The 13331-nt window shown below is 54.0% G+C and overlaps 1 protein-coding gene across 1 annotated transcript in view; it reads left to right on the top strand.

Annotated features, from left to right (window-relative positions):
• The first annotated feature begins 263 nt into the window (after nt 1-263).
• Adora2a (adenosine A2a receptor) overlaps nt 264-13331 on the top strand; it is a 17409-nt gene continuing 4341 nt past the window's right edge. Inside the window, exons 1-2 of the mRNA XM_021205369.1 lie at nt 264-534; nt 8836-9401. Coding sequence (XP_021061028.1) covers nt 9079-9401 — 323 coding nt within the window. The 5' untranslated portion in view covers nt 264-534; nt 8836-9078. The remainder of the gene's footprint in view (nt 535-8835; nt 9402-13331) is intronic.

Genomic DNA, 13331 nt, shown 5'->3' on the forward strand with positions numbered 1-13331 from the left:
AAGATGTGGGGGAGGAGTCACGGTTCACAGGCATCAGAGATGTAAGAACTGTAAAGGGCCAACCCCCCTCCGCCCCCAGCCCCGGCCTAGAGTCCGGTGTGGAGCAGCTTGGGTCATAACAGCATCAGGGCAGCTTAGCTCTGATAAAGGGCAAAACTGGGAGGACCAGAGTGGCATAAGGCAGCCTAATGCCTTGTGGAGGAGCCACCGGAGAGGGGTGGGGCGCCAAGGCTTCATGGGTGGGGGCACTCGGGTGGGGGTGGGAGTGGCGCTGGAGGAGGCGGTCAGGACGCGTGGACCAGAAGCGCCCACGTTGGGGCGAAGGGTGCTTTGCTGCCGGACCCATCACCACCTCGCCCTCCCAGAGACAGTTTCCTCCGGTTCCCGCCTCAAGGCCTCGGTTTCCCCCAGCAGCGGGGCGGGGCGGGAGCAGCGCTGGTTTCGAAGTCGCCTGCAGGGTGCGCCCATGAGCGGCGCGGCCAGAGCTGGAGCCTGAGCGGTCGCTGAGACGGTGGGAGCCAGAGCAAGAGGCAGGTCAGCGGGGGTCCTGGGTCCCGGGGGCCCTGGGGGTTTTCGGGTGGGCGTCTTGGCGGTTGTGGCCGTCGGAGGCTGCGCGGCCTAGAGGTCTGAGCGGACCAGGGTCCTCCCGCCCCTCGGAGCGCCCGCCGCTACCTCCGACCCTTCCTTCCTGCTGTCGGGAGAGGAGTCCGCGGGTGCCGAGGTCCGAGCCTGCCCTGACCACTTCGGGAGCGGGAGCGGCCCGGGTCCTCGGCGCGGTCACATCTCAGGTGTGGTGCCATCGGGGCGGTCCTCGGCGACCGGAAAGTGCTCAAGGGCAGCTAGGGAGAAAGGGACTCGAGTAAGGCAGGGTAGCGGGATGCCTTACAGTCGTCTAGACCCGCCGGCGACCCGCGCGGCTACAGCCGTCGATTTGTCCCCGCGCGGAGGGGACCGAACCTGCAAGCACACAAGTCCCTTTAGGGCGCGTCCCTACCAAAGCTAGCCTGCGGACGTCGAGGCGCGGCCGGAGGTAGGCGGGTCAGACTCTCGGGTTAGGGGTTCAAGCGGGCACCAGGCTGCTGCGGGGAAGGCACGGCAAGAGCAGGGGAGTTTGGAACCCAGGGGAGGGGAGCATCCTGTTGACTGTGGTGGCGGGAACTTAGGGCACTGCGGAGAGTCCAGCGGACAACAGGGTGGGTGCCTGGGGGTACCCAAAGCAGGGGTGGAAATGGCGGGAACGGTAACAACTCTCAAGGGTTTGGCAGAGGATGGGCACTGCCTTTGGAACCTTTAGACTAATCTTGCCCGCCCATGTAATGGGAGGAGCAGGAATTTACAGTGGTCCAGAGAGACAGATGCAGCAGGCAGACAATCGCCAGGACTCCTTTCCAGGACTGGGGCAGGCAGAGCGTGTATTCACCTGATGGCTCAGGCGGGATTTGGACCCTTCTCCTTATCCAACCATAGACTGCACTTTGTCTCCCTGAGATGGGAGCCTGTTCTCTGTCCTTCTACCTGGAACTCGGTGCTGGTTGCCCCATCTCTGCCTCTACTGCCCAGCTCCCTCTGTGCTCCCAGACCCCGCGTGCTTTCAGGAGATTGCCCACACCCAACCAAGGATGCCCTAGGTGTCAGGACCCTTAAGATGATGATGGAGAGCTTTTTTGGAACAGGGTGTTAGGAAGGCTCTGCCTGTTTGGTTCTGTAGTCGCTGCTCAAAGATCGGTTGGTTCTGTAGTCACTGCTCAAAGATCGGTGGGTCCCTGAGTATGGTATCAAGATCTCAAAGCTCAGCCCCTTACATTCTGGGACTTCCCGGGTTCTCTCAAGTTCTAGTGTCTCTTGAGCAACCCCTAGTCAGTGTGCATTCCCTTAGAGGTTGACCGTGACTGTTCTGGGCTGGGCTAGCCTTCCTGCTCATGGCTTGAAGTTAGGCTAAGGTCAGCCCACACAAGTAGTATGAGACAAACTGTGGGCCAGGCAGAAGAAGCAGTGGGTGATCTCCAGCGTTCTGCTGATGGGCCAAAGATTTTTTGGTGTCCCAACCTGGAGTTTGAACTTGGCCCCTTGATGCACACTAACTAGGTGGTTGAGAGAAGGGCACTGTCCTGGGAAACGATTTTCCCTCCTGTAGAGGAATGGTATTCTTAGTAATGCTAACACACAAGGGTATAGAGGGGAGGAGAGAGGGGAATTAAAAAGACAGTTTTTGGTTGGGTGTGGGACAGGTTCAGGGGAAGAGGTGGCGGCAGCGGTGGCTGGGGTTGGGGGCAGGTATGCTAGAGAGCAGGCCAGGGGTCTCCTCTAGAGATAGGTGGACACAGGTAGGAAGTTTTGGTGAATGTGATGGAGTAGTTGAAGAGGTGAGGATTTTGCTATAGGCAAGTACTGAGCTGGTAAAAGAGAATTTCTCCAACTGCCAGGGAAGAATCTGGGCTGTGGGACACACTGGGGACCATGAAAGGGTAGATGATCATGACCCGGCAAACTCAGTGGAGGAAAGTAGTCTGTACGTGGGAAGGAGGAGAGGTGACACAGAACCTGAGAATAGGACCAAGGTCCACACTGGGACCCCGATAGTAGGGGAAGATTAAAGGTTCAGAGAGGAGCCCCTGGAGACTGCTCATGCCCAGAGTAAGGCCCAGAGCCTGAGATAAGGAAGAAGGAGCCATGTGGTACAGAGAGGGAGGTCCCAGCCCTGAGATCCTGCCAGGTGCCAAGCAGGGATGGACTGGGGGAGAGAAGCTGCCCTTAGTCCAGGCCTGGGAAGGGACAGGGCACCAGGAAGACGGGACTTGTGCTGCTTTCCAGGGCTACCTCTAACTTTATGTGACACGTCTCTGTTCAGAGGCTCTAGCTGCAGGAATCTTTGGTTTGGCCCTCACAATGGCCTCCGGGAGCCGGGATCCAAGAGCCAGGCTAGTGGAAGCACTAATGGACAGAAGGATGAACAGTGATCAGGTTCAGGTGGATCATACTCAGGCTGGTCCAGCGCTGCCTGCTCTTTCCCTTCAGCCTCTATGGCTGCATCATCCCATCTCTGTCCTAAGGACCACAGCAGTGAGCCCGCATCCCTCGCTTCTAGTGTACACCTAGGGATCCCTTGTTCTCTTCCCAGGAGGTACCGTACCTGTCATCCACTATTTATGGGAGGCACAGATGTTGAGGCTTTCATGGGATGCTCTTACCATGACCCGTGCCCATGGAGAAGCCAAGGCACAGTGGGGTTGGTGGGGGAAGACTGGCGTGGACCTTGCATGGACGCCACCTGGGAAGCTCCCACCGCAGGCTACTCTCCCGGCACTTCTGAGAGGCCTGGATCCAGGGAAGGGCTTTACCTGGAGAACCAGTCTGCAATGGATAAGTGGTACCTGAGGTAGGACTGGGAACCTGTGGTTCTCTCTGGGTACCAGACCTAGACAAGTGGGGATGTCAGGGTCCACCCTAGGGCTCTCCGTGGGAGAGAAGAGAGATATGGCTGGGAGTCTCGAGTCTGGACTCTAGACTGAGGTAGCCTGGCTCCTGGCTGGTGGAGGTGGAGTTATTTAGCAGGGCATGCTAGTGCCCTGGCCTCCAGTTGCAGAGGGCTGGTTCTCCCTTCCTGCCCACATCCTGTCCCCAGGAACACAGCAGCAGCCACATGGTCCCTCCCACCCATGGTTGTTGGGGGAGGGACTTACTGGTCACCTGCTTGTATACTCAGGGCCCAGCTTTTACCAAGTATTAGAATTTGGGTGCTGTGCAGTTCTAGAGGGATCAGAAAGGGAAAAGAGACCCAGACCCCATAGTCAGTCAGTGCGGCATTAGGCAACCCCAGGAGTGACCCATCTTGTGGAGCGATGTGTTAGGGTGGGGTATGGTAGGTTTGGGGTGGGGGGTGGTTCTTCCTGCAAGCTCCAGTTACTGCTGAGCCACTACATGGCTGTTCTTTGGGTGGCGGAGGTCCCAGTCCATCCTCCTGTGATTCTTGGCTTGATGTCATTCCACCCAAATGGAAGGACAGATGTTGAATCTCCTCAATCTAAATGTTGTCTCTGATTCCAGTAAGAACTCCTCCATGTTTTCTCTTCCGGCCACCACTGCCTGGGTCCTCAACTTTACCTGCAGGCCCAAAGCTTGTCACATACAGTGTGCTCTTTATTTTGGCCCCTGTCTTTCTTGCTCAAGGCTTTGTGCTTCTTGCTCGTCTTTGCTCTTGAGTGCCAGTGAGTCTAATAACTATCCTTCTTGTTTATGGCTCTTCCTTTTTGAGTTATCAAAATAATTGCTGCATAGGCTATACCTCCCTCTCCTGTGGATTTGATGTTTGGTATTTTTTATTTCATGGCCTTTTTTGTTTGTTTGTTTGTTTGTTTGTTTGTTTGTTTTTTGTTTTTGAGGCAGGATGTCCCCACCTCTCAGAGACCCACTAACCGGTCTCTGCCTCTAGAGCGCTAGGATAAAAGGTACACAACACATCTTTTACGGTCTCGGTTTCTTGCATTCTGAATTCCAGTTTGTGGCTCATCTGAAGTGGGAGCTGAGGTCCTAGGGTCCAGACAGAGCTTGTCACAACTTCTCTGCCACCAGCCAGGACCCAAGCTATCTGAATCTCTAAGGTGGCAGCTGTTATTGAAGAATTCCCAGAGCTCTTGTCTTTTGAGACACCTGCAGTAGACCCCAGGGCCGAAGGGAGCAACGGAGGCAGCTGATAGAGATCCCCGTGACACAGAAAACTAGGTAGCTGGTGATCATTGTCCCCATGAGGAAGAAGCAGCCTGGGGTGATAGCACATGCCAGTGAAACTGTCACTTAGTGGGTAGAAATGGGAGGATCACGAGTTCAAGACTATGCCTGGCTACCTAGCAAGCTTGAGGCCAGCCTGGGCTACAAGGAACCTGTCGCAAAACAAAATGGTAAGGCTGGGATGCTAGAACCCAGGACAAAACCCACTGCAGCTGCACTGGGCGGTGTCTGTACTGCCCTGTTTCCTCTGCTTGGCCGGAGCAGGAGCAGTATGTGCAGCCCTGCCTGTGAGCTCGTAGACACATCTAGCAGGGTCTGGAGCCACCACCTGGGCCTGTGTACACAGAGCTTCGGGTGGCTCAGGAGAGATGTGGGTTGGGATTAAATGATTTTAATTAAAGTGCCTGGTTCAGGATCGGGGGGGGGGGAGTGGGGAGGAAGAGGCAGCAATGCTGAAGCTGAATGCTGGGCGGCCAAGCGGCTGTTCCTTCAAGCCTCTGGACGCATGTCCCACAGCATGTGACGCAGCATGTGCCTAGAGGTGACATGGGACAGTGTCTGCGCTCTACTCTGTCCCCAACAGAGGACCATCATAAGGAAACGTATTATTAATATTTAATTTCCCCTCTGGGCTAGCAACAGATGACTCAAGGATTAGTCTGATGGAGCCAACAGGGAGGGATAGGAAATTGCTAGATCCTGGCTCTACACTGGCCCCTTCTCCTGGGCCCCAAACCTTCCTGTGACCCTGGAACAGCGGTTCTCAACCTTCCTAATGCTGCAACCCTTTAATACAGTTCCTCATGTTGGAGTGACCTCCCCCCCCCAACCATAAAATTATTTCCGTTGCTACTTCACAACTAATTTTGTTCCTGTTATGAATCACAGTGTAAATATTTTGGGAGATAGAGGTTTTCCAAAAGGGTCGAGACCCACAGGTTAAGTAAGAACTAGTGCTCCGGAAGCTTCACAAGGAGGAAGGTCTCCTACAGCATCCGTTGGCATTCCCTAAGGGCTAAGCCACCCTTTAACGTTCCTGGTAGAGCCGTGAGCCTTTTCACCTGTTTGGGTTCTGGCGCCTCGTCTAAAAGATTGAGTTTACCAGGCCATCAGGGACATAGCTTTCAGCCACTTTCCAAAATGCCATCCACATGCATGAGTTCTTCAACCGGGCTCAGTGGAGTCTTCAGATCCACGGCCACCTGGAGAACACGGGGCTTAGTGGCGCAGCCGCAGCTAGCATCTCTTGGCCCTGAGTGTTGCTCAGTCCGGTCAGTGAAACCTTAGTAGGCTTGGATTGTCCCAGTGCAAACGTTGTTCATACTACCTTTAGAAAAGCTACAAGTCAAGGTGCCCTGGCCCTGAGCTGTTTAGCTGTGTGCCTACAGCTAGACAGCCGCCGCAGCCTTCGCCCGCAGGGCTCCTCCCTCCTGTCTGTCCTGAGAATGTCTCAGAGCTCTACTGATCCTCCGAATTTGGGGCTGGGGAAGGCACAAAGGAAAAGAAGATTGGGGTTTGGCAGCTGCCCAGGTGGCCCCAGGATCAGAGGAGCTTCCCCCTGGGATGTGTAACAATAACTAAGGGCCCTCAGGAATGTTGAAGGAAGGGCAGAGGAAAGGGCCCTGGGATAGAAACCTCTAGCGCATCCTCAGCCAATTCGAGGCAGCCTGGCAGGAGGGCCAGCTGTGTTGAGACTGGAGACCAGCAGAACAGCCTCAGCGCAGTCAGGACGAGTGCAGGGATCCAGAAATATCCAACACGGGCCCAGCATGGAACACAAGGAGCTTTGAGAACTGGCAATACTCAGGCAGGTACCAGAGCGCCTGGGAGAACTTCAGCAAAAAAAAAAAAAAAAAAAAAAAAAAAAAGGCCTGGGTTAGGCCCCTGCATAGCTGGTGTCCTGGTGGCTATGGAGTCAGTGTTGTTACTTGGGGGACAATACCGGTGGTGTGACCAGAAGCAGCAGCAAGGCTTTAGGCTTAGGGATGGAGCCATCTCACCTCGACAGAAATGTTTATGCTCCGCTGTGTCCCACTAGGGACACTAAGGATGGAAGAATGTTAAGGCCTGGGCCAGCCTCTTAGCATGGGCTGGTCTGATTGCAGACTGCTTCAGTGCCCTCCAGTGATGATTCCACTAGAGAAGCCCCAAGGGGTGTAGGTGGAGATGCCAGTCGGGAGAGTCAGGATTCATGGGCTACAGCAGCTCTTCAGGGTCTCACTGGGACTGATGGGGCCTGAATGGACAGTGGGCCTGTTGCTGCTGCTTCAAGTTTGACTGCTAGAACAGGAGCTATTTTAGTCATGGACCTGTTGTGGCCAGATGGACCCCTGATGAATGCCGCTGTAAACTGTAAGTCATGAACGCAGAGGGACATGGTATGTACCCAGAGGTGGCACCCGTACCAGATCTGGCTGTTCTGTCCGGAACGTGCGTTACCAGCAGCTCGTTGGCAAGTAGCTTGTTCAAAGCTGGGACTCACCAGGACTTAGCCATAGGTGTCTCTGCCTGACCTTAGGAGCAACGGCATCACTTAGGGACAGTAATTCCCGTCAGTTGCTGGAGACCTTGTCTTCTCCTTCAGTATCAGCCTCGTAGATGACAAAGGACAAGCCGCAGCTGTATCCACGCTGTCTCTAGATTGAAGCACTGGCAACATCACGGGAGCAAACGTGAGGGTCATTTCTTTTAGCCCTCTATTTTACCTCTCGGCCAATTTCAGGTGGAGAAGACCCTTCTCCCCAGGCCTCCTGTTCCACTCATCCATCCTCTCCCTGAGGAGAGAAGAAGGAAGGATTTGTCTACACGCAGGGGTCTGAAAATTAGCCTCTAGTTTCTTGTTCCTAGCAGGCACACCCGAGGTTCCATGCAGGTCAAGCACTGAAAAGGGTGAATTGGAGGGTGGAGTGGGAGTGTTGTGGGATCCTTTGGTTCTTGCCTGGGGAATAACAGGCTATTGGGAGAGTTCTGCTTACGTTGAGGTTTTGCAAGTTCGGGGAGCAAAGCCTGGGAGTTTGGGCTCGGCTGGGGCCCCGCTACAGAGAGCAAGACTTTCCCTTTCCAGGGGTCTCAGCTCTTCCCGTGAGCTGACACTGTGACTCTAGGGTAGCCTTTCCAAGTCTATGGATAAGCGCTGAAACGAGCCCCTGGTATCATCTGGGACCCAAAGGTGTTACAGTGTGACTGGAGAAACTGAGGCCCGGGAACAAGAAGCATTCTTGTCCACGGTCCTCCAATGAGTCCCTTACTGAGCACCTGTTTTTCTAAGCAGCATTCCCTACCTCAGCTAGGTAGGCAGAGGGACAGGAGAGGCAAGGTGTGGGAGGGAAGCGGGAGGAGGATCCCTCAGAGGAGGGAAGCAATCACAGCGAGGCCCTGCCTGGCTGTGCACCCTGCTGGCAGGAGCATTCTCGATCTCTCTGAGCTGTGGGTTTGGCTTGGACCCTGCTCTTGCTGCCTACAAGGGTAAGGATGCCTACTTGCAGGAACTGGAGGATAGGATTGGAAGGCTCCCAGATCTCTCCAGAAAGGAGCTCTTGGGGCGTGTCTGAGGTGACCTTAGGGGCAGGGGTGTCTCTCAGGTGGGGATGGTAGTGTCCTGAAGGGACGGAGCAAAATAAACTGGGCTTGGAGGATGGCTCCTTGTGAGAAGGCAGGGGGCAGGTGGGATGTGGAAAGCCCAGTGAGGAAAGAACCTTCTGGAAGGAGGGTTCTTACGGGACTGGTGATAGTGTAGAGGCCCAGAGGACTGGCCAGGTGGCTATAGGAAGTTTGAAAAGCTACATAAGGGATGCCAACATAAACACCAACTTGCCTTGACTTTAACTTGCTCCCATAGATTAAAGCAAACCAAAACCAACAGGAAAATCTTCAGCCGCTAATTCTAGCCTGGAGAATGAGTGACTATAGTACCTGGGGTGAGAAAGATGGATCTTTGGTAATGGGGACAGGTCAGTAGGAAATTCTGGTTCTGTCTGTATTCTCCCCTGTGTCTGCCCTGAAGAGACTGGAGAAGGAACGGTCCCTGAGAAGGGTTGGGTGAAGATCTTGGACAGAAAATCTGAAGTGGCCAGGGTGCTTCAGCTCTTCACCGGGACTCTCTCTTTACAGGTATCTCGAAACCCGGAAGCTGAGTGGAGCCGGGACCCATCCCCTGTAGAAGTCATGGTTTCAGGAGCTACAGAATCATCTGTGAGAAAGCCTTTGGGAGGCTCTCTCTGGGAACGCTCGCGGCTCTTGTGAGGAAAGGGCTGCGGGGTTTGAGTGGGTGGACGGCTGGGCTGCAGCTATGGACCGAGAGCTGGCCCAGGCCCGCATCCTTGCTGAGCCCGCCCAAGTGTGGCTTCTCCCGCCATGGGCTCCTCGGTGTACATCATGGTGGAGCTGGCCATTGCTGTGCTGGCCATCCTGGGTAACGTGCTTGTGTGCTGGGCCGTGTGGATCAACAGCAACCTGCAGAATGTCACCAACTTCTTCGTGGTATCGCTGGCGGCGGCTGACATCGCGGTGGGCGTGCTCGCCATCCCATTCGCCATCACCATCAGCACCGGCTTCTGTGCTGCCTGCCACGGCTGCCTCTTCTTCGCCTGCTTTGTCCTGGTCCTCACTCAGAGTTCCATCTTCAGCCTCTTGGCTATTGCCATCGACCGATACATCGCCATCAGAATTCCACTCCGGTGAGCCAGGGGGTTACATCTGTGCGTAAGGCTTGATCCGTGGGTTCAAAGGGCAGGACTCTGGGACTCCATCTGAGTCTTTACAGAGCTGGAGGTGGCCATGCCTGTCTGGCTTATCCCTAAAAGTCCAGAGTACTCCCCAGGTCGTGTGTTGAGGCTGTCTGTAGGCAGCCGTATGGAACAGAGTAGCCTGGTTCTGATATGGCATGCTGCCACTGTGTGAGCTATTCTTCATACATCTGCCTGTGTATGATCTGAGGTGGGTGGGGAGCCACTGGGAACCACAGAACCTCAACTAGAAACCCGCCTCTGCCACCACCAGTCTTTCCCCAGTGTGTGCCTTAGGAGGGTGACCCAGAGAGGGGAAGTGACTTGGCCAAATGCCACACAGTGAGTCATTTGGACTTCTATGCAAATTATATTCCTCCTAGGTCTGAGAGGACTCTGCCTGTATTAGGGGCTGGCTACACAGAGGTTTTTTTTTTTTTTTTTTTTTTTTTTTTTTTTTTTTATGGTGACTTTTCTGTGAAGTGACTTATGTGGAAAGAAGTTCTTCCTGGAGGCCTCTTCTCAGCCACCCTGTAGATAACCCAAGCAGTGCACTGTTCTCCCAGGGGCTCCTCCTCTGTGTCTTCCTACCGGAGCTAGGTCCTGTGGCCAGGGTGGCAGCAGCCCTTGAGAAAGATTCCACCATGGGGGGTTGGAATACATAGTCTCTGTAGCGAGGTTTGTTTTTTTTTTTTTTTTTTTTTTTTTTGCTTAAGCAGAGTTCCTGCCCAGAGAGTAAGCATAAGCAAGTCAACAGTGGGCTGAGGGCATCCAGCAGCAAGAAGGACCAGGCTCAGCGAGTGGTAAAAATTCAGGTTCAGTTGCAAGAGAGCCTTTAGAGGTCATTTCCTTCCTTCCGTCTTCCGGATAGAAAAAGGAGGCTCTGAGAAGGGGCCAGCTCTATCGCAGCCATCGGAGGAGCCAGTAGGAGAGCGGGGAAGAAATGTAGCCCCACCACCACTGTGACGCCACTTTGAGGAGTGGTCTGCCTGAAGTGGCTCCGTCCCCATCCCCGGCAAGGAATGTCACAAAGCTGTTGTTACAATATGAGCCCTAAGGAAGAAGCAAGTGCCCACACTGGGCTGCTCATGGGGATGGAGCCTGTGCCTTGCGCTGCCTTAATGACTTTGTCAAAGGGGCCTTCAGCCAGGCATGGTAGCGAGCACAGCACATGTCTATGTCCTTGAACTTGGCAGAAGCTAGACCCTGAGAATGGTGAGTTCCAGGCTAGCCAGGAGTCTGCACTAAGACCTCCGGTTCAAGGAAGAAAAGAAAAATAATCAAAGAAAATAACAAACTGGGGGTCGGGGGAGGATTTGGGCCAGCTCTAAGAAGTGACAGGGTTAAAGGTCAGAAGTGGTGACAGTCTATCCTGTTGCTTCTGAAGTAGACCAAGGTCTAGGTTCCTGTAGGGGACGATTAGAACACAGAGGACTACGGGGAGTCTGTGTGTGAGTCCCCGTGGGTCAATAGCATCTACCCTAGGAGACAGGCTCAGTCTATGTAGTAGTGTGTCACCAAGGAGAAGGAGTAACTTAAAATTCCCCATCTTCTAACTCCAAGCAGCAATGTATCAGGAGAGATAACTGTCCTCCATATAAAGGTTCCAGCTTGCTCTCCTCTCCTCTGCCTCTCCTGTCTCTGTCTTCTCAGAAACAAGAGACCGGATCCCCAAGATAGGAATGAGTTGTGTGGCTATAGAAAGCTAGCGGCCCTGTGCTGGGCCTGTTTTCTCACGGGTAACAAGGGGGCCAATTTCCCATGTTGTTCCTCACAAAGGTCTGCAGGTTCAGTAAGCAGGTAGGAACGATGAGGTGGGGCAGGGTCACGGGAAAGGGTTCCGCTCTTTCATGAGCTGGAGGCTTGAAGCCAACAGCCTATCCCGATCGTAGTTGCATCCCCGGATGTCTTGACCTCAGTTCCACTTGGAGCTTGAGCCATCTGAGCTCTGAATGGACCCTTGGGAAGCCCAGGCCGGACTCGGCAAGGAGCTGAGAGGTCTGAAGATGCCCACCAGGGCTGCTCAGCTTGCCTTCCGGGCAGTTTTACAGCTGCCATGGTCTGTTAGTACAGGATGTCCTTTGATCATCCCGGCCCAGCATTTCAACCAGAGCAGATGTCATGACCCCTGAGGGAGACCAGAGCCAGAAAAGGACATCTGTGACGCCCAGTCTGGATGTACTGTAGAGACTTTCACTCTTTGTGACCACTGAGCTCCTTCACTTCCCTGCCTCTTGAAGGCTCAGGCATGATGGGGAGATGGAGAACACCAGGGGACCAGGCATGAGGGAGATCTGGAGGGGACCAGGGGACTGGGCATGAGGGATTTTTTGGAAGGATCAGGGGACCATGCTTGAGGGGGATCTGGAGGGAATCAGGGGACCAGGCATGAGGGGGATCTGGAGGTGCTTTCTAGCCTGGACTCACTTTTCTCCCTTCACAGCTAGGAAGTCAGTCTTTTCTAAGGTGCTATGGACAAGGTCACAGGCTCAGTCTTTGATGAAGGCATAGTCCCAGGCTGGCATACGGGGAATTCTTTCGCTGTTGTAAAGAAGTGTCAGCTTCAGGATAATTTGTCCCCTCCTTCCCGAGCATAGGCACCCTATTAAATGAAGTCAGAACCTCGTGAATGTAAAGAAAACCACCCTATGTCTGTGAGGGATGAAAAACCTGGGGTAAGAGACCAGGCTTCCTCTCCTAGAGGGTCCTTCACACCACCGTCTCTAAGTCTCACACTGGCCTGCGGTGCTCCCATTTGTAAGTAACAGGCCAAACTATGCAAAGGCAACTGGTTGGTGCAAGACCTAAAGTCCTATAAAATACACTTTCTCCGATTCCCAAAAGGGCAGGAGGGGCTGGGCATATGCATGCTTATGTCGCATGTTGGAGGTCTTGGGCTATATCCCCAGTACCACAAAATGTAAAGAAAGTAAAACAAAAAGTTTTCCAAGTTAGCCATAAGCCCCTACTGGACCACAGGCATGGCTAACCTATGTGAAGCCCCGGACTGCATTCTTCCCTCCACAAGGGTGCTGGTGAGGGTGCAGGGTGCCCTGGAAGGAGTTTCGCCTTATGGGTGTTGCAGGATCTGAATGGTCATGAGAGTGTAAAGGGGCCGGGGAGGTGGGGAGCAGGTCTCAGAAGAATAAAACCCAGGCAAGTGTCCCAAAGAAGGAGTGAGTGAGCGTGTGGGTGTGGCCTCTCCTCTGGGTCATAGAGAGGTAGCCTGGCTCCTGAGTGTCAGGTATGGCGTGAGGCTGAGGAGGTCGGTCTCCACCTATGGACGGAGGTTCAATTTCTTCTTTGGGGTCAGATGCTCTTCAATTCTTAGGTCATTGGCTCTATAAGATGACTTAGAAAGCCCTGCCTTCTCCTCCGTGTTACAAATAGACATGGCCATGTCACCTGGAGTTATGGGAATGTTCTAGAGGCCCCAGTAGGGTTAATCAGGGAAAGGTAGTCTCTACAGGCTGGGGGATATAGGGATGTAGAGGCCACTTGAAAATAGACACTGCTGGAGACTCTGGCAGCCGCACCCTGTATCTCTGAGGCTCCCTGGAATGGTCCTATGCCATGCTAGGCAGCCTGAGCATCCTTCTAGCTACAATGAGTGTATTTATCCAGAAGGCCAGGATGAGACTGTGTTAGTCAGAAATATAAGCCGGGCTGTGCCCTGGAGACGCCTCCAGTTTGTTTGTGATTCCATTTGAGCCCCGATGCTGTCCTAGACCTCAGGCTCCTGCTCCATGGCCTTGATTTCCTGATTCTCCTGCCTCTGTTTCCACATGCTGGAAATAATGAGTATGTGCTCCTATTTGGGGTGTGTGTGTGTGTGTGTGAGAGAGAGAGAGAGAGAGAGAGAGAGAGAGAGAGAGAGAGAGA

This window comes from Mus pahari, chromosome 9 (genome assembly GCF_900095145.1).
Source record: "Mus pahari chromosome 9, PAHARI_EIJ_v1.1, whole genome shotgun sequence".
NCBI classification, from domain to species: domain Eukaryota; kingdom Metazoa; phylum Chordata; class Mammalia; order Rodentia; family Muridae; genus Mus; species Mus pahari.